Source organism: Dipodomys ordii, unplaced genomic scaffold (assembly GCF_000151885.1).
Source record: "Dipodomys ordii isolate 6190 unplaced genomic scaffold, Dord_2.0 Scaffold83, whole genome shotgun sequence".
Taxonomy (NCBI): domain Eukaryota; kingdom Metazoa; phylum Chordata; class Mammalia; order Rodentia; family Heteromyidae; genus Dipodomys; species Dipodomys ordii.
In genome coordinates this window covers 966,858-986,036 of record NW_012267299.1, presented here as the reverse complement: position 1 = coordinate 986,036, position 19,179 = coordinate 966,858, and the positions used below count along the sequence as shown (strand labels likewise).

The window sequence follows — 19,179 nt, the reverse complement described above, 5'->3', positions numbered from 1 at the left end:
GTATGTGTATGTGTGTTTGTGTGTGTGTGTGTGTGAGAGAGAGAGAGAGAGAAAGAAAGAAAGAAAGAGAGAGAGAGAAAGAAAGAAAGAGAAAGAGAGAAGGAGAGAAAGAGAGAAAGAGAGAGTTCAGAAGAGGAGAGGAAAAAGTCCTAAATCAACCATCTCTTCCACTATTAATAAATCAAATACTAACTGGTATTTACTAGTTAAACATGAAATAATTTTGTTCATGAAATAACTTCTAAAACTAGAAAGTAAACCACCTTTTTGTGGTGGCATAGGATTTGAACTCTGGTCCTCATGCTTGTGAGGCAGGTGCTCGACCACATCAGCCATGCCCTATCCTTTCTTGCTTTAGTTACTTTTCAAATAGTGTCTTGCTTTTTTTCCCAGGCCATCCTAGATCACATTCTTACTATTTATTCTTCCCATGCAGCAGAATCACAGGCAAATACCATTGCATCCAGCTTGTAGGCTCCTGACCATTTTGCCTAGGCTGGCCTCAAATGAGGAACTTCCCAATCCCAGCCTCCTGAAGAGCAAGGATTATAGATGTGAACTATTGTACCCAGCTCAAAGTAAATTTTTAAGTGCTACCTTAAAAATATTTATAAATAAGATGGGGTTATTATTAGACATTACATTAGAGAAACAAAATATCCTTAAGAAAATGTCCCTGGTGGGGACAAAGAGAAGCTAAAGGATTGGGTATCAGAAGATGCTCAGGCCCCATGTGAGAGCTGGCCAGAGAAATCCAAAACATTTAGAAATAGTTTCCAAATGGTAATATTAAAAAGGGAAGTTGTGGGGGTGAATAAACAAAAACAAAACCCTGGCCCTTAATCATGAACATACTGCCAGGCATTAAACAATGGCTTATTCTCCAACTTCTGTTAAAAAGATACAGCTTAACATAGCTCTTAGGAATAACTTAATTTTTAATGCAGAGATTGGAGACAATGAGCTCCAGAGTCAGTCCCCCAGGGTTCAATACCTAGTTCTTTCACTCACTAGCTGTGAGGCCTTGAACAAATTGTCTAAACTTTTTGGATCCCAGTTTTCTCTTCTGGGAGCTAAAAACAGAACCACAGCCAGGTATTGGGGGCTGATACCTGTAATCCTAGCTATGTGGGAGGCTGAGATATGATGGTCACAGTTCAGAGCCAGCTCAGACAGGAAAGTCTCTTAGATTCTTATCTCTAGCCACTAAAAAACTCAAGTGGTAGGACACCAGCTGTGAATATGAAAACTAAGGAACTGTCCCCAGGCCCTTAAGCAAGCCCCTCATGTTCCTGTACCAGCATAAAACAAGCAAACAGAAAATGAGACCATATCAGTGAGTTATAGTACTAAGCGAGTTTCTCCATGTATGGTGTTAGTACATGACTGCAGTCTGACATGTCATATGACATGACTCATGGTACTGGCAGTGCTATAACAAAATGAACCAGTTAGATCACAAAGAATGCACAAAATAGCAAGGTTAGTTTGAAAAACCCTAGTGAAAATCTAATCTAGGTGACTTCTAAACACATCCATGCATTTCAAGTACATATAATTGTTTCCATCCATCTTCCTGTTCCAGAAATTCACATTCCACTGACCTGAGTTGGGTCCATATGCACAGAACTAGAACAGACAAGAAAGCAAAACTATTTCATCAGGCATGGCCTGAAGCTGCTCACCTTATGCCCAACAATGAAAGATTTCTGCTTTGTTAATCTCATCTAAATGCACACTTAATAATATTAAAACAAAATAATACCAGCCTGAGAATGGGAACGAACAAGTTCAAGTGGTAGAGCACTTGCCTACGAAGCACAAGGCCTTATAAATAAATCAAAAATGTAATATACCAGTCTAGAACACTATAGGCAAACACTGTAAGGAGAATATTTTGAGCCACGGAGACCCTCAGCAGTAATCACTGATAATGATTTAAAGACTCAGTCACAAAATGTCAAAGAGCAAACCCCTCTGCTCGGCCTTGACTTCCCCTCCTGTAGCTTGGTGCAGAACACAGAGCCTAGATAAGACCCCCACCAACAGCAGATGATAAGAACAGAAAGCTCCACAATTGTTTAAACATTTTTATCTTCCCTGACCACCTCTGAAGAAAATGCATGACATTTTCATTCTACTTCCCTATCACTGGCTATACTCTCCTTCATTCTTTTCTCTCCTCCAGAAATTTCTTACCATGCTTAAGTAAACAAACATAAATAGGATTTCTACCTACTTGCAAACCTCCAGTGTTTAACAGAGCACACAGCATTTCTCATCTAATCCCTACTTATCCACACCAGAATGTTTCAGAGAGATTTAGGCCAAAGTCAATTTTCCTTGCCTAGGTCAATGTCCTGAGTGGCCTTGGCCTACAGGACACAGAATTTCTTAAGCACAAGTCCATTTTCTTTGCATTTCTCTTGGCTCCACCCAACTCTTTACATGTGGATACAATGATTTTATATATAATCACTGTTTATTTCCTTAGTACATTTTTTTTATCTACTTACTGCATGTAAGCTGCCAAATGTTTAAAAGCTTTCTACTTTGAAGCACAAGGCAATAGGAAAAGATGGCAGATACACAAAAAAGAAAAGAGACATACTTCATTTAAACAAAAGCCCAATGTGGTTTAACTCAAACTGAGTTTTTGAATTATACCAAAGCCAGAATGCAAAACCACACTGACAAAAACCCAGAAAGCACTGCAAATAGCAAGTTCATGAATCAACAGAGCAAAGCAACATGTGCCCAGAAAAAGCATTTTGAAATGTGCTCCCTGCAACATTAAATTGAAAGATAATATTTTCAAAGAGGAGTATTTTCTAAATCTTACCTAATCTTTTACTTTTTTAATTTATATTTAATTTGTGGGAGGGGTGTACATATTAGGACTGGAACTCAGGGCCTGCGTACTGTCCCTTCTTTTTATTGATGCTCAAGGTTGGCATCCTAACAATTGAGTCACAGGTCCACTTTCAGCTTTTTGGTGATTAATTGGAGATAGAAGTCTCACAAACGTTTCTGGTGGGGCTGGCTTTGAACAGTGACCCCCAGATTTCAGCTTCTTTGGTAGCCAGGATTACAGACATGATCTTCTGGTGCCCAACTCACCTTTTATTTCTTTTACATCCCAATATTGTTATTGCACTTTTCCTTTTTATCTAAAAAACATTTGAAATTACTTTTAACAACTATCCCATTCTTTTTAGATGCCAAAAGTTATACCAGTGACTAGTGGTATAAAGAATTAGCCACTAGTGAGAGTCAACATCTTCAGCATCTTCAATAAATCAACTTACAAGCTGTGTCAGACTATTATACACCCTAATTGGAAGAAGCCAAATACCTTCAAAACTTTGTATTGTGGAAAAATTATCCTCCCAACTGACAAACTAAGAATATATCTGAAGCACCGACATAAATCTGTGTCCAGTTCTAAAGATCTTTATACTACTGCTTGTTTTATGTTTCTGAAACATATTACTGTCAATGATTTACTTCACATCCATGTGGCCAGCCATTTGTTTATTCTATTGCATACCATCTGTTCTTCAGTAGAGAGGTTTCAAGTTCTTCTCATTCCCTACCTCATGTCCCATAGAAAACAATTTATAATGGACATAGATTTAAATCATTTGGATTCATGTGGAGCTGGAAACCTGAGCTTCCCTTCCTTTATATTTGACAAATGCTTTAATGGGATTAGCAAATCGTGTTATTATGAGGTACTTATAGAGAAACAACACCTTTTCTCTCTCTCTCTCTCTCTCTCTTTTTTACAATGACAAATGATGTTAACTGTTTCATTTTCTGGGTGTTTAATAGCCATACAGAAGATTTCACTAACATTATAGGAACTTGCCATGATAGATGATAAGGTCTGACCACAAATCCTGTCCATACTTCTTCTTTCAAAGAGCCAATGATGAAATGGATCAGGCTGTAGGGAGAGCTCACAGTGAGGAAATAAATACCAAGCCATTTCACTTTTAAGAGGACATCATGTAGTTCACAGGTCTGAAAACCCTGGTGGTTCTTTAAAGTGCGATGGTCACAATCCCTAAGTCTTATAACCATAGCTTAATTAGAAGTGAAGTGAGTCCCTGACTATCCCCAAAGAGAAGTTTTTGCCATAGCCCTGGTTCATCTTCCTGGGGACTAATTTACTCTCATTCTAGGGCACAGTTTGACTCATTCTACCAAAGAGCCCACCACTCAGAGAAACAACTTCTTGTTTGAGCCATACTGAGGATGGGTGAAGCGTTCATTACCATTGCTATAGGAATCCTTGTTGCTTTCTTGGAGAGGAAGTATCTGGTGACAGGGTCCAGCGGCTGTCCACAATATATGGTTGACATCTGAAAGCTGAGAAACGTCTGTCTTCAGGTTTACTTGATTGTCACTAGTCCTTACCAAATCAGAATGAAGTTTACTGAAGGGGTGAGTGGCATCCTCATGGACACCTGATGGATTCGGTTTATTCAAACTGTTAAGTGACACTTGCACTAAAGCTTCATTGATGAAGAATGAACTTTCATGACACAAACTCTCAGATCGATTAAGTTCCACTACCTGTGTAGAGAAATACAGAGAAAGATTGGGCAGATGCAGTCATAAGGTTCAATGTGCACATGTGGAAATGGAACCAGGTAAATTGAGGGATGGGTGGGGCTGGGAGAGATGGGGGAGAATGACTCGAGGACTGACATTGATCACACTGCATTATACACAAAACCTGACACACTGAATGAAACCCCTCTGTACAACTTAAAAGACAATTAAAATTGAAAAAAGTCGGAAAAAGGACAATATTTTCTCCCACTACCTTAACAAATTTCAAATGTATTTCTCCCACAGGCCTGAAAACCCCTGACCTCATAATAAAGATTTCAGTAATAATGAGGCCAAATGGAATTTTACCACCTACTCTCTCTTTCCACCCCCTTTTAACACAAATTAGAACCCCAAAATTCAATTCCCCACATACCTTTAAAAAAAAACAATGGTGTTGTAGGCTATTAAAGTGTTTCTGCTTTGTTTTAATCAAAACAAGCAGTATTTCCACTTTTGTTAAATAAAAAAGTTGCAAATATATCCACATGTACATGAGAAGTTTGCAGTAAATGTAACTTAGAGAACTTAAAAGAAAAATCAGATGCAACATAGCTTTCCTCGTAAGCTTATTAACTTTTACACTCTCAATAAAGAGCACACATGTGATGCACACCATGCAGAAAAATGGAGACAAATGGAATTGCCAAGCATAGCTAGAGGACACAGAGGAAACTAGAATGTTCTGAAAGATTCTGGATTAATTACACAGTCATTAATTAATAAAAGTCATGTTAACTAACAGTGAAATGAATTTGAAATTTACAATTGCCTTCACAAAGAATAACCTCAGCAGGATAATTTTATATTTGCTCAATTTGGTACTTAACACATTAATAGTTGATTGCTCTCCCAAAAGGTACCTGCATCATAGAATACAATAGGATATTCTTATTCCACCGTGTAAGTATAGACTGTGTATCAAGATGCATTGTTTGCATGAATAGGCATGTTAAAAGAGAGCCCCTTATATAGCTCATGGATGCTAATTTTTAAAAAGCGGATTTTTAAAAAGAATATACTGTCCTTTAAATACAAGGAAAATAATGGATTCATCGTAAAGGATCTCTAAGAACAACCTTCCCCCTTCCTTACTGGGACTCTGTGTTCCTTACTTAGTCAAAAGTATCTCTGACCCAATAGGACCTTTAGACTTTAAAGTTTTCTATAATTTTTAAACTGTTGTTGTTGTGCGTGCGTGCGTGCATGCGTGTGTGTGTGTGTGTGTGTGTGTGTGTGTGCATGCTAGTGCCAGGTCTTGAATTCTGGGCCTAGGTGCAGTCACTTAGCTTTTTCACTTAAGGCTGATACTCTTACCACTTGAACCACACCTCCACTTGCCACTTTTTGCTGCTTAATTGGAAATTTACCTGTCCAGGCTGACTTCAACCCTCAGCTCTCAGCCTCCTAAATAGCTAGGACTGATTACAGGCATAAGCCATAGAGCCCTGCAACATGTCTGTCCCTATTTTAGATCAAAATGCAGACGCATCTCCTCTGAGAGCTACTTTGCCACCTAGAAACTGAGACACTCCTCATGCCCCCCACACTAGCATCAGAAACAGATATCTGGTTCCACGCAGGAGTGCCCGGCTTGGCTTAGCTTGGCTTGGTGGGACAGCAAGTCCTACTGCAGAGAACCCTACCTCCTTGCTTCCCAGAGGGAAGGCCGCTGGAAGGCTTCTCTGCCGGCTGTGCTTGCAGTGGCCCAGCAGGCCATGCTGGATGCGCATCCGCTCCCGCTCCCGCTCCACCAGCCGCTGGCCCTGGCGCAGCTGCTCCAGGCTCTGCTGGTACTCCTGCAGCTGATGGTCCAGCTCTCCGCGGCTCCTCTGCAGCAGCTCCTCCTGGGACTGGCATTCCCGTTCCCGCTCCTGCAGCCAGCTCTCCTTGGCCTCCTGCTCCCGCTGCTGCTGGTCACAGGTGCGGTGCCAGCGCCGCTGCTCCTGCTGGAACTGCCCTTGCAGGGTGTAGAAGTTGGCCAGCTCTTCGCGCTGCTTCTCCAGGTTGCGAGATTTCTCCTGGTCCTGCAGGGAACCACCTCGGAACAGGTGGCCAGGGGCCAGGCTCTCCTGCTCCCGCAGAACCAACTTGTGGATCTCAATGTGGCTGTCCTGGATGGTCAAAGCAGCCTGGGAGGGAGAGGGATGAAGACGGCAAGTAAGTAAATCCAGGCTTGTGCTTTGATCTGGATCTGAATCCCACCACCACCGAGGCTATGGGTTATGTCTTGGTTTATGTAGAATCTCACTGGGGAGAATGAGACCCAGAACAGGAACGTGATGTCTTGTAAATTGATGCACTAAGTTCTTACCCAGAAGACGTATTTTAACACTATGCACCAACCACCAGCCAATCTCAGATTTAGTGTGCACAGAAAGCTTAGCAGATAGGGCCTAGTGGGTGCTCACTGGGATCATGCCCTTGAAGGTGACCCCTTTCCTCTTTTTCTCTTCCTCTCTCTCCCTCTTCCTGTCTCCCTCTCCCTCTCCTTCCTCTACCCCCTACACCCCTCCACCCCTTTCTGTCTCCCCCTCTCCACCCACCCTCCACTCTGTCCTGGGGCTTTAACTCAGAAACTAGATACTTTCCCCCAGCTTCTTTATGCTCAAGGCTAGCATTCTACCACTTGAGCCACAGCGTCATTTCCAGCTTTTTCTAAGTAGTTGATTGGAGCTAAGAGTCTCATGGGCTTCCCTGAGTAGCTGGGATTACAGCTCCTCATTCGGCACCATGTGGTACGTTGTTCTGCCTTTCCCCCACTTCCTGGAATGAAGTTCTGCCTTGCCCCAGGCCTACCGCCAGGGATCAAGTGAGCATGGCCTGAAACCTCTGAAATCAAGACCCAAGCGAACTTTTCCCTGCTTCAAACTGTCTTGGGTGATCTGTCACTGAGAAGGGAAGTTGGAACTGCCCTTGTAGAATGCTCCACTGAACTATGTTTCCCTCCATATTCCGCCCCTTTTTCAAATCTTTGGATTCACAACTTTTGATATTTCAAAAAGAATTGTCTACACTTCCTAGTGTTGTGATACAGAAGTCTAGACAGAAAGAAGGAATGAAGCACAGAATCATCCTTGGTTCCAGCCCGACTAATATTTGCATGCCCTCTCATAAACTATAATCATCTGTAGATGACTCAGAATACCTAATACAATACCTATACATCACTCCATTTACCTAGACTCATTGGAATACTTAGGAATGAGTAAGCTAGAAGTAAACTCAAGTTTTGCTTTTTTGGAACTTTCTGGAATCCCCTTAGTCAGATTTTCTACCCAAGGCTGGTAGAATCTGAGGATGCATAGCTATAAAGAACGAATTGTAATCTCCCCTCTCCCTTTTCTTAAAAACATGATTGGTCGATAGTTGTCAGATAGTATTAAAATATGTCTTCTGAGTAAGAATTTAGTACATCTATTTACAGAGTCTTGAATTCTGGGCGTAGGTGCAGTCATTTAGCTTTTTCACTTAAGGCTGATACTCTACCACTTGAACCACACCTCCACTTGCCACTTTTTGCTGCTTAATTGGAAATTTATCTGTGCAGGCTGGTTTCAACACACAATCCTCAGCTCTCAGCTTCCTAAATAGCTAGGACTGATTATAGGCATAAACCATAGAGCCCCACAATGTATCTGTCCCTATTTTAGATCAAAGTGTAGATGCATCTAGATCTCATTCTCTTTCTGAGGTCTCTCAGTCAGTAATTCTAGGTAATTTAAGATTCTATATAAACTTGGTAGTATCCTTTATTTGAATCCCAAATGAGAAATTACTTGGACCTATACATGTTGCTTTCATAAGAACATAAAAATAAGTCAGCTGCTGGAGACTTTTAGTAACTAAATTCTTATAACATAATGCCAGAGAATATCGGTTAATACCACGTTTTTTTGTAGATCTGTAAGTGGGTAAAGCTCCTCTCTTTACTGTTAATGTCTTTTTGTTATAGCAGGAAGGTCATGCATCAAAAGTAAGCTGAAATTCATTTGTTTAATAGATTGCTAGCAGGAGGCTGGAATGATTAAGGGAAAATAGATACTCTAAATCCCAGAGGACATTACCAAACATTAAAAAAACATTTTGAGTTACAGTATCTGCCTATTAAAAGTTTGGCAATATCACAGGAAATAACTGCCAAAATTTGGAAAGATGCCACTACGCCCCCACCCCAAAAAAATCTCTGTGAATGCTCTTGAAAGCTTTTAATTTTAAAAGTCCCCATTTAAAGTACAAAGAAATACAGAAGGGACAAATTGAAAATGGACGCATACTGGGTATGTGTGTTGTTTTGACTCAGTATAAGAAATCATTCCTCTCCTAGGGATAAATTCACATTTTTCCTTCCTATGAATTTTTTCAACTGTCCATGTTAACAAATGTTGGGCGGACAGGGATTAGTTGTTAAATCATCAGTTTCCTATATTTTTGAAAGTTAAAGAACTAAGAGTTGCTTTGGAATAAGACTCAAAATGTATTTATTGAGGCCTTTTGAAATAAAATCTACATCTAAAAGTTTGAAAATTAATTTTAAAGATCCAAACTCATTTAAATATTTAGTTAATGGCTTTTAGGAGTTGTTAATATAATAAAAATGATATTTAGTGAGAATAGGTACTAATTACTGTGCTCTTGACATATAAAATAATCACCACATACTAGCTAATGAAGCACTCAGGAATCTGCTGGCCTGGCAGAAAGAATTACAGACTGCACGCTTAATCCCAAGGACATCAGTGTTGCAAAACAAATAAAAATCCAATATTTCACATGCTAAAACTGCTATGGCCAATAACTTTCCTGTAATGATTACAATTAAAATAACTCAGTGTGGCTATGAATAATTCACTATGTCTACCTAATATTTAAGATATTACCATTCTCTTCCCTACCACAGAAGTGGAAACTGAAGATTGGATTTTCATTTCCACACTTATTTACATTTAAACTTAGTATAGAGAACTATACATTTTTATATTCAAATCATACCCCTTCTCAGTTGATATCTAAAATAAAGTTTATTTGTTTTACAGGATAAACTAATCTCTAAGAGCATCCATCTCAGATCAGCATGTGTGATATAATAAGGAGGGTATTCACACCTAACTATGACCAAGATGGAGTGTTTATTATCACCACTATTAATCAGCACAATTTCAGTTGTTCTAGCCAAAGCAATAAGCCAAGAAAATGGAATTGTTACATTAGTACCATTATTTTCAATTTAAAAAAATTCTACCTGGAAAGATCCCAAGTAATCAATGAAAAGATTATTCAAATAAAAGATAAAGTTTACAGAGCTGGCCCGTCAGCAACAGCCACTGAGGAGACATTTTTATGTACATTTAGTACCTAGACATGAAAAGCTGTCAAGCAGCTGGTGACTGGCCCAGATTTGTAGATGACAAAACTGATTGTAGCAAAAGTGCCACTATGGTTCCCCATGGTTTTGGTAGGAGACAAGAATCTTGATGGAGAAACTCAAAAGCATTTGTAAGAGAAAAATGGTAAGAGGAGACTAGCATTGCCATATATTTTACTATAAGCCAAAGTTTTAACAGTAGGTGGTAGTAGTACAATGACAATGACAATTAAGCTCTAGTTGCTCTGGAGCAGTAGCTGGGACATGATCAGGAGAAGACAAGAAAAAAGGTCTTGATACCTTTGAAGTATAAATAGGAAAACATTAAATACAACATGACTTTACATTTTCTGGTGAAAACTTTACACTCGATTCCTTTTTCACATTCAAAAGGTATAAAATATGAAATATGAATGAATAGTATATTCATGAAGAACAACTTTAGTCTCACTAGTAATCAAGGAAGTACAAATTAAAATAATCAGATATCTTGATCCTTATTCAAATTGGAGATGAGTGAAATAGAAAAATGATTGAATTATCTTAGTGATGTTTATAAAAGCCTAAAAAAGATCATTCTAGTAAGATATCCTAAGGAAATATCCAGATCTGATCAAAATGTGTGCAAAATGTATGCTATTAACAATACAAAATGGTTAGTCACTGGCAGCTCACACCTGTAATCCTAACTACTCAGGAAGCTGAGATCTGAAGGTCATGGTTCCAAGCCAGACAGGACAGAAAAGTCCATGGGACTCTTTTCTCCAATAAACTACTCAGAAAAAGCCAGAAATGGCACTAGCCTTGAGCAAAAGAAGCTCAGAGGCAATTGCAAGGCCCTGAGTTCAGGCAGGACCAGCATGCACACGCACACATGCGTGCACACAACTGCACATAAATAAGGGATTGGGTAAATTCCATAGACTGGAATTAATTACATATTCACTAAAAATTAGGCTAGACAATAATAGTTGCTTCCAAGTAATACAAAACAATCTAAAAACTGGAGTGATATACTCCAACATGGTAGTCGTAATTCTCAGGATAGATTCACAAGTCACTTTATATTTGCATTCCTAAATTTTTTCCAATATAAAGGTTGGCTTTTAGAACATCATTTTTTTTAAATCAGCAAATTAAGGAGTTATGTGCATTGAGTCTGCTCCTTATGTAGGACCCAAGAGGTCCCAAGGTCCCTAATCCTCAATGCAAGCACCATGTTTTCATCTGGTTTTCCCTGAAAGGTAATAAGTCACCCAACGGTCCATTTGCTTTTGTGAGCTCAGCCCTCGGCCCAGAGAAGATACTTGATGAATTTTGAGGGAAGAACAAACCAACACATGGAAGAACATAGGAATTATTTAACAGCTCTTATGGCTTCATGTGGAAGTGCAAAAAAAAAAAAAAGTCTAGGTGTGAATTTTAAGTTTCCATCAGAAAATCTGAAGTCATGCGACATTCACCTAAGAGTTTCATTGTAATCATCAAGCCAGAGCATAGTTAATCATCACAATTTCTTAAAGATATGAACTGTTTTATGGTTTCGGAGAAGAATGGCATAAAATTCAGTAGAAGTGTTGCCTCATGATTGCAAAACCAGGTGATGAAGTCCGAGTCCTCTGGCCAGCTGGGCGCCACTTGGTGGATTGGCATTCTCTAAAGGTCATTCAATACCTCTCATATGTCCTAATTTCTAAGGTCTGGGAATCGTCAGAGAGAATTTCATTAAGAGATAACATTCACAAGGTCAAAGATTAGAGAAGGGTCATTACCTGAAGGCTGTATAAGAGACGAGTTAAATTCTGAATGGCTTGTATAATCTGAAAAATAAGAGTGTATGTGTCAAATTCTTGATAAAGCTTTCATTAGCTACAAATTGAGAATGGATGCTGACACATTTAAAGCATGTACAGCTCACCTCTGACTGTGAAGACCCTGGGAAACTTCTCTCTTCCTCCTACAATGCATAAAAACGTAAGAAGATGAATACCACTCTACTTCTGAAAAGCTGTATTGCAGTTGCTCTAAAATGTGAGCCAGCCTCCTCCCAGAACGAAAATCTTTACAGAAAATCTTCACAGGGGAAACCTCCCCCCACCGCACCCCAGCCCGCATGCAAACATGGATGCAGGGCAATTTTTACCCAACCATCCATTAAAACAATGAGGAACCACAGTGAGGAAGTCCCGCAAAAACAAAGGGGCAATGAAGACCATAGACTGAGCTCCCTTTGCTCAGCTTGTTCTCTTGCATGCCCCCTTGCATTCTGAAGGCCAGATTGGAACCTATCATAACAGTCCTCGAGATCCTGCTCTGTCAGTGTTTGAGACGCATTATGCCCAAATAGCCAGTGTCTGGGAAAAGAAACCAGACTCGGGAACAGCTCAAAGGAAAATTCTTAGCTAGTTTCCTCCAGATCCCTCCTCAGTTAGAGTTCACCAGACCAGAGCAAAGGCCATGAATGAGGCCACAGGGGACCATCTCTCATTCTTTGTTTCTCTCACATCATAAGGGATACTGAGAGCTTCTAGGTTCCAGAATTGAGTTAAACATTTGTTTATAATCTCACTTCTCTCACTACAATGTAAACCAGTGAGTAGTAATTTATCTGTGCATTCGGTGTTATATCAAGACCTAAGAATGGTGCCTGGCATGTAATGGGCATACAACAAAAGAATGGCTAGACACTGAATTCAACTGTACTCTATTCAGTAAATAAGTACTATCTACTCCACTGTGTGTGCAGTGGAAGTTCATCAGACACCTGCCCTCCAAAAGCCCATAGTCTCTTTTTGTCTGCTTGAGCAGATGTAATTTTGAGCCCTGAAGAACACCCAGCCACAGTAACTCTCAGGTAACTTTATACTTGTTGATAAATGGGTTAGTTCAGGTTGGCTTATGAGATCTCCTCTTCCCTCATATTGCCAATTAAAATTTTCATTATTGCCTGGAGCCAATGGCTCATGCCTATATTCCTAGCTACTCAGAAGGCTGAGATATAAGGATTTTGTTTTGAAGCCAGGTTAGGGAGGAAAGTCCACAAGTCTCTTATCTTCAATTAAGCACCAAAAAAAAAAAAAGCTAGAAGTGGAGTTGTGGCTCAAGTGGTAGAGTACTAGCCTTGAGCACAAAAGTAAAGGGACTGTGCCCAGGCCCCGAGTTCAAGTCCCAGGATTGGCACCAAATTAATAATAACAATACTTCATTATCAAGCAGCTCCTGATAAGGAACAAAGGCTGTAAAAGGAAGTTAATTTTCAATGAATTAGATCTGTGCCCAGCCCTAAGCAGGATTAAGAACTACTGTTCCATTGAGTTCTAGAGTTCTTTCCTGGTCTGGCTCTGTCTGGGAAAGAATGGGTTCTTATCCATTGCTTTTGCAACAAAGAAGACTACATGGTAGTAGACTTTCATATTCTGTAAAAATTAGACAATAGAAATAAGTTGGTATTGTGTTACATATATGTAGTTAGATTCAAGAACCACTAGGTTTGAAATGTCAGAAAAATTGCATACTTTTTAGTAGAGTTGGCCCGCCACCTGGTGGTTCTTTTGCATACTTGCATCTGGTGATTTAATTTCTGTTCTTTGGGTTAGAGGTTTTGTTTTTGTTTTTTAATTATTTAACTTGGTTTACTCTTACCTATTGGGGAAGATCATTATATACTTTTTAAAGTTTAGTTTCAAGTGATCTTTCCTTATATCTGTTCATTTAGTTTCCCCAAAATGCCATATGAAGGACTGAATTTTCTGTATAGGTTCCAAAAGGGAACCTAGATTGTTAGTATCACTTCATCTGTGGCCTGAATCATGGTATGGGAGACATATGTTCCATCCAGGATTAAACTATCACTGGCCAGCTCTCCTTCCTGCCTTCATCATACATCCACTCCCTCTCCTCCTCTCCCCTCTCTAATAACAGGAAAGCTACACACTTCAGCATATAAAATGGCTATCTTTGCTGAAAAGAATGAGAAGGAACATTTTAAGACAAATACATTAGAGTGCTTACAATCAGAATAAATAAAAGCTTATGTTCATATCATGTTTATTTGAGCCTGTAAAATTTTAAAATGAACATTAAACCACAGCTGTCTTATCTGCGAATTTTTTTTAAATGCAGACTTGGTTTCTCTACTATGTGCAACACATATAAAAGATATTCTACATAGATGGCAAACCAAAAAAGCAATAGCATCAGAGCTGCCTGGCCATAAGCAAAACTTGTCCATACGAATTTAAAATCTACCAAAAAGTAGGCAGGATGAAGGTAGTGGCGGGAAGACAGTTGAAAGAGTGACTAGAAGGTCAAGGAAGACAAAAGCAGCAGGATAATCCCAGAGTAGACATTATTTCAGCTCCATTAGCACCATCTGGTTGCATAGGACCCCAAAGCTCAGAGCCAACTTCTCCAGCAGCCAGACACAGCATGAGAAGTAAAGGTCTGCGCTGCAGAAGGTAAACCAGGAAGTCAGAGAGCGCACATACACATATACACGTGAGCGTTTTCAACCTTTTTTTAATAACTTTTTAACACCCACAAGCATGACGTAGGAAGGCCATTTAGAGAAGAAATAAATTAGGAAGTTTAAATATGAGTATTTAAATTAATCAACAACAGTTCAGAGAAGTATTCATTCCAGGGGCAGGAATGTTTTATAATACAAAAAGCAACGGGTGCTGTTTACTAACAAATCTGTTAACAATACCTTCTCCCCTGCATCAGAGACGGCCAAGTCTGTTACCACACCCTGGATCCCGGGATCCAGATCCCAACAGCCTCTTTCTTCTGTCCCTCCTGTGACTAGTGCTGGATGCACACCATTGAGACAGAAACAAAAAGGACAGCATCAAACATCAGCCAGCCGACCCCATTCTTTTTACACAGCCGACAATCCACATTTAAAAGAAGAATCATCACACAATATACATTTCAAATGTTCCACGGGAGGCCCTAAAAAGTGAAGCCCCTGGTCCCTGCCCATATGGAGCTTACATGCTAAGAAGATAGACACCCACAAACAGCATCGAGAACCATTCATCTTGTTATTGTTACTTCTTTCTTGCACAGATGTGTCACTGTGTTGTTTCTGGTATGGAAAGGGTACAGGCTACCTCTCACTGTCCCTTAATAGGAAAACATCTCCTGGGGCAGGTTATATTTGAAACAGGTGTGGTTGAACCAAAAGCAAGGTCTCTTGGCAGACCCAGGCCTGTAAAAGGCTCCCTGGAGACCCATATAAGAGTGGCAGCCGATAAACAAGGTTTAGACAGAAGGTCCAAAGGCAAGTGGGGGAGGCATCTTGCGTGAAGGCTGCAAAGGGCTAATACTTTATGGCTCTAGAGTCACACAGACTGAGAATCTAGCCCAGTGTCTTGTGCTTTCATTTCTCAGGCTTTAAATTCACAAACACTGTAAATACTGTATACTGAACCTATGAAAACACAAAAACTAGTCCAGCAACGACATATTTCTCTGCATCTTAACTCTCTATTGGTAGGATTGTGCTTATTTCTTTACCCATGGGAACTCGGCTCAAATTTCAGTTATGCTTGCCTTGCACTAGACTTTCCAAGCCCTTCCATACATTGAAACAACATCTAACCAGGACTCCAATTAAAAAGATTTTCAATCTGTGATATATTTTATAATTTTTTTAAATTTGGCATCACCTTGGAACTTTATTTTTAACAGAGACAGCGCCTTTTCTCCTTAACTTTGTGTGTGTGTATGTGCACGCACACGCACTTGTGCGTGCATGCATGTGTGGCTCTCGCTTGACTTTTTTTCCTAATCAAGGTTGGTGCTCTACCACTTAAGCCATGTCTCCACTTCTGGCTTTTTGTTGGGGATAGAAGTTTCATGAACTTTTCTGCACAGGCTGGCACTAAACTGTGATCCTCATATTTCAGCCTCCTGAGTAGCTAGGATGACAAGTATGAGCCACCACCAGGAAGAAGCTGTTTTTGCTTTGTTTAACTTAATAAACTCTTTGCTTGCTTCTATCTTTGGGGAACAAAAGTTATCGGGACTCTACAGGCCTTTTCTAACACAAGGAAGTTTTTGTTTGAGTAGAAACTGTTTGAAATGATATTGTGTCCAAGCAGGACAACATTTATTCCCTGATAGGAAAGGGACAATTTGTATTGATTTTTCTGTCACTGGAAGAATGGCTCCATGTTTGGGTCCTATTCTAACTCTTTAAAGAGAGATGTCAAAGGGATGTCCAAAGAATTAACCAGTCTCTTTCCTCTCTACACTCCCTCAGAGAAAGCGAGTCCATTGAACATGGAGAGCAGCCCAGGCTGAGCCAAATGAAGGCAGAAGACCTGGAGCTAATTCCTGCTCACCAGAATCAAGTTCCAGATGGCAGAACCATGACAGCAGTAGCTTACCCTCGGACACTTCATTAAGTGTACAAAGAGCTAAAATCAGAGGGATTTGCTTGGTGTATTACCCTCAGACTGACATGAGCTGGCTTTAGAAGGACCCAGTCCTGAAAGTCAATCACAGAACTGACCCATTCCATTATGGATCTTCATTTAGGACTAATCCTTTGTTCTTAACTTTGTAGAGAGTCAAAGTCTAATGACACCATGCTCTAATCCAGCACAGAACTGATAGATCCTGCCAGCTGATCATCAGACGGCCACTGGCATCCCTTTGGAACTTGACCAAGTCATGGGAGATAGGGACACAGGCCAGGGACTCTTCACTGGCTGGCCTGATGGAAGAGAAGACCAGCCACATGCTCTGAGCAGCTGCATAGCAGTGGAGCTTCCCCAGCTGTCTCTGGGGTAAGGCAGAAAGCAGCAGATCCCTACATGTATTTTTAGACAGAACTTCCTCAATGGCATAATGAGGCTCTTCTTTTAGAAGGAAATCACCCAGGGCAGTACAACTCCCCTGATGAATATGGGCTGTGTCAAAATGAAAAACATATGTGCATATGCCAAAAATAGAAGCCTGGGATTAGATAAAGCAGAGTTTGAGAGGGGAGGAATAATTATTGGTGCCTATAAAAAATGTACAGAATTAAAGTGATACTGCTTCTTATGTATTTTACTTAACCAAGGGATATTGTCAAAGACATTCCAAAGCAATTTAAGCCTCCACAAGCTCTAGCTATTAAAGATATTCTAATCGTATTGTATATAATTTCTTTTGGAAGTAGTATCTTTCCACCTACACATGATGAAAAAATATACTTTCCTTATGCTCTTAGAAGCCTTTACATAATTTGACTTAAAATTATACCTACAACAGTATAATTAGGTTCTGAGACATTACCTAATTCTTTACATTCTACTTTTCTGTATTTAAAATACGACAGATGAATTTGGCTGCACACTCTTGTAATCCCAGTATTAAGGAGGCAAGAGTAGGAGGATCTGTGAGTTCAAGGCCAGACTAAGGTATATAATAAGACCCTGTCTCAAAAAAAAAAAAGAAAAGAAAAATAATTGGAATGGTGTTTTAATAAACAAATTCTGACCTGAATTATATAACACAGATTAAGACTCTTTTGGAATGGAAAGACTTGGAAAAATTACATTAAGTGAAGTAAGCCCGGCCCAAAGAAACATAGGTCCCATGGTTTCCCTTATTTGCAATAACTAGTATAAGTGGAGGACAAGCAGAAAAGGTCAGAAGCTATGCACATATGACCAGATAAGATGATGTTAAGTGAAATGAACCCCAAGATAGGGACACAAGTGGTCTTTTCTTTCTTGCTATTGTTTTTAACGTATCTAAAATGTACTATGTGATTTTTTTTTGTTTCTCCTGTATGTTCTTCCCCCAGGGTATAACCCCTGTTTTCACTGTATTTGACGTCAGTGCCCTGCTCTTGTATATACATTTTTCTAATTTGGGGAGGGGAAGAGAAAAAACAAAATGCTAAAACAAGGATACAGGTTGACCCATTGTAACAATGAGATGTACAAGACACTATGTTGAAAACGAACTTTACAACTTGGGGGAAGAAGGGAGTTAGGGACATGGGGAGGGAATGGATGGTAGGGGAAAAACAAAGGAGGAGGTAACAATGCTCATTAGGAAATGTACTCATTACCTTACTCATGTAACTGTAACCCCTCTGTATACTATTTTTTCAATAAAAAACATTAAAAAATAAAAAAGACATAAAAAATAAAAAAGACTCTTTTGGAAATTCTGCCTTTACATGTGTTTGTGTATATGTGTGTGTTTGTGTTTATGTCTGGGTATCTCAGAGAGAGAGAGAGAGAGAGAGCGAGAAAAACTAGTTTTCTGAGTTATATCTTCTCAGTTGGTACCCCATGGGATTAAGGGCTTGTTCTCCAATGGACTTCAGAGGTGCTTTCTTCAAAACCAAAAATGACTTAAAGGTCCTTTCAAAATTGGGTTCAATAAATCATATGAAAACTGAGGCAGGTAGGTTTGGGGGAGGTGCACCAGTTTTCTAGAAAGCAAAGCAGTGTAACACAACAGCTAATCTTTAAATCCTTGTCCTTGGAACACCAGCACTACTAATACACATATATAATATTTATTTATAGCTAGCATAATTAATGTCAGGCCTTTTCATTTATGAAAAATACATTAAGTTCCTTCCAAACTGGGAGAGTCCCTGCTTCCACTTTATGTGATCACTATGTGCTGCAGGAACGGAGCCGAGGCCCCGTGCCCGGCCTGCGTGTTCACTTACGAGCAGTAGGCAGGCCTGGAACATCTTGAGAACCAGGTGTGGCTGTGGAGAGAGGTTCCCCACAGGCTTCCTCGGATGACTGACTCCCATGCTCCTGCGAGGCCTTCACAGCAACTTGCAGACTTTCCGCTAAGGTGCAGCAATGATCAATGAAACAACACAAAACACACAAATACAAGCAGAGTTTAATCTACACCAAAAATTGGCAAATTGCATTTGCCCTGTGCTTGTTTTTATAGAGCCCAGGACTTTAAAAAATGATCTTACATTTTTAAAAGGCTGTTAACCCAAACACACACACACACACACACACACACACACACACACACACACACACACACACAGCGATGCCAGAGATGATGTGACCTGAAAAGCCTGAAATATTTTCAATCTAGCCCCTTATGAAAAAATTTTTCAGATGCACAATCTAGAGAATAAACTCAAAAGTCAAAGCTCACCAGGCACCAATGGCTTATGCCTGTAATACTAGCTGCTCAAGAGGCTG

At 39.8% G+C, this 19,179-nt stretch overlaps 1 protein-coding gene across 2 annotated transcripts in view; it reads right to left on the bottom strand.

Moving 5' to 3' along the window:
* The window catches only part of Arhgef28 (Rho guanine nucleotide exchange factor (GEF) 28), a 164,995-nt gene that overhangs the window by 28,088 nt on the left and 117,728 nt on the right, over nt 1-19,179 (bottom strand). For both annotated transcript variants that reach the window (XM_013025296.1, XM_013025295.1), the window contains 6 exons: nt 18,675-18,803; nt 14,694-14,794; nt 11,904-11,942; nt 11,758-11,805; nt 6,267-6,752; nt 4,281-4,581 (listed from right to left, as the gene is read on the bottom strand). In XM_013025296.1, the coding sequence (XP_012880750.1) occupies nt 4,281-4,581; nt 6,267-6,752; nt 11,758-11,805; nt 11,904-11,942; nt 14,694-14,794; nt 18,675-18,803 (1,104 nt within the window). The remainder of the gene's footprint in view (nt 1-4,280; nt 4,582-6,266; nt 6,753-11,757; nt 11,806-11,903; nt 11,943-14,693; nt 14,795-18,674; nt 18,804-19,179) is intronic.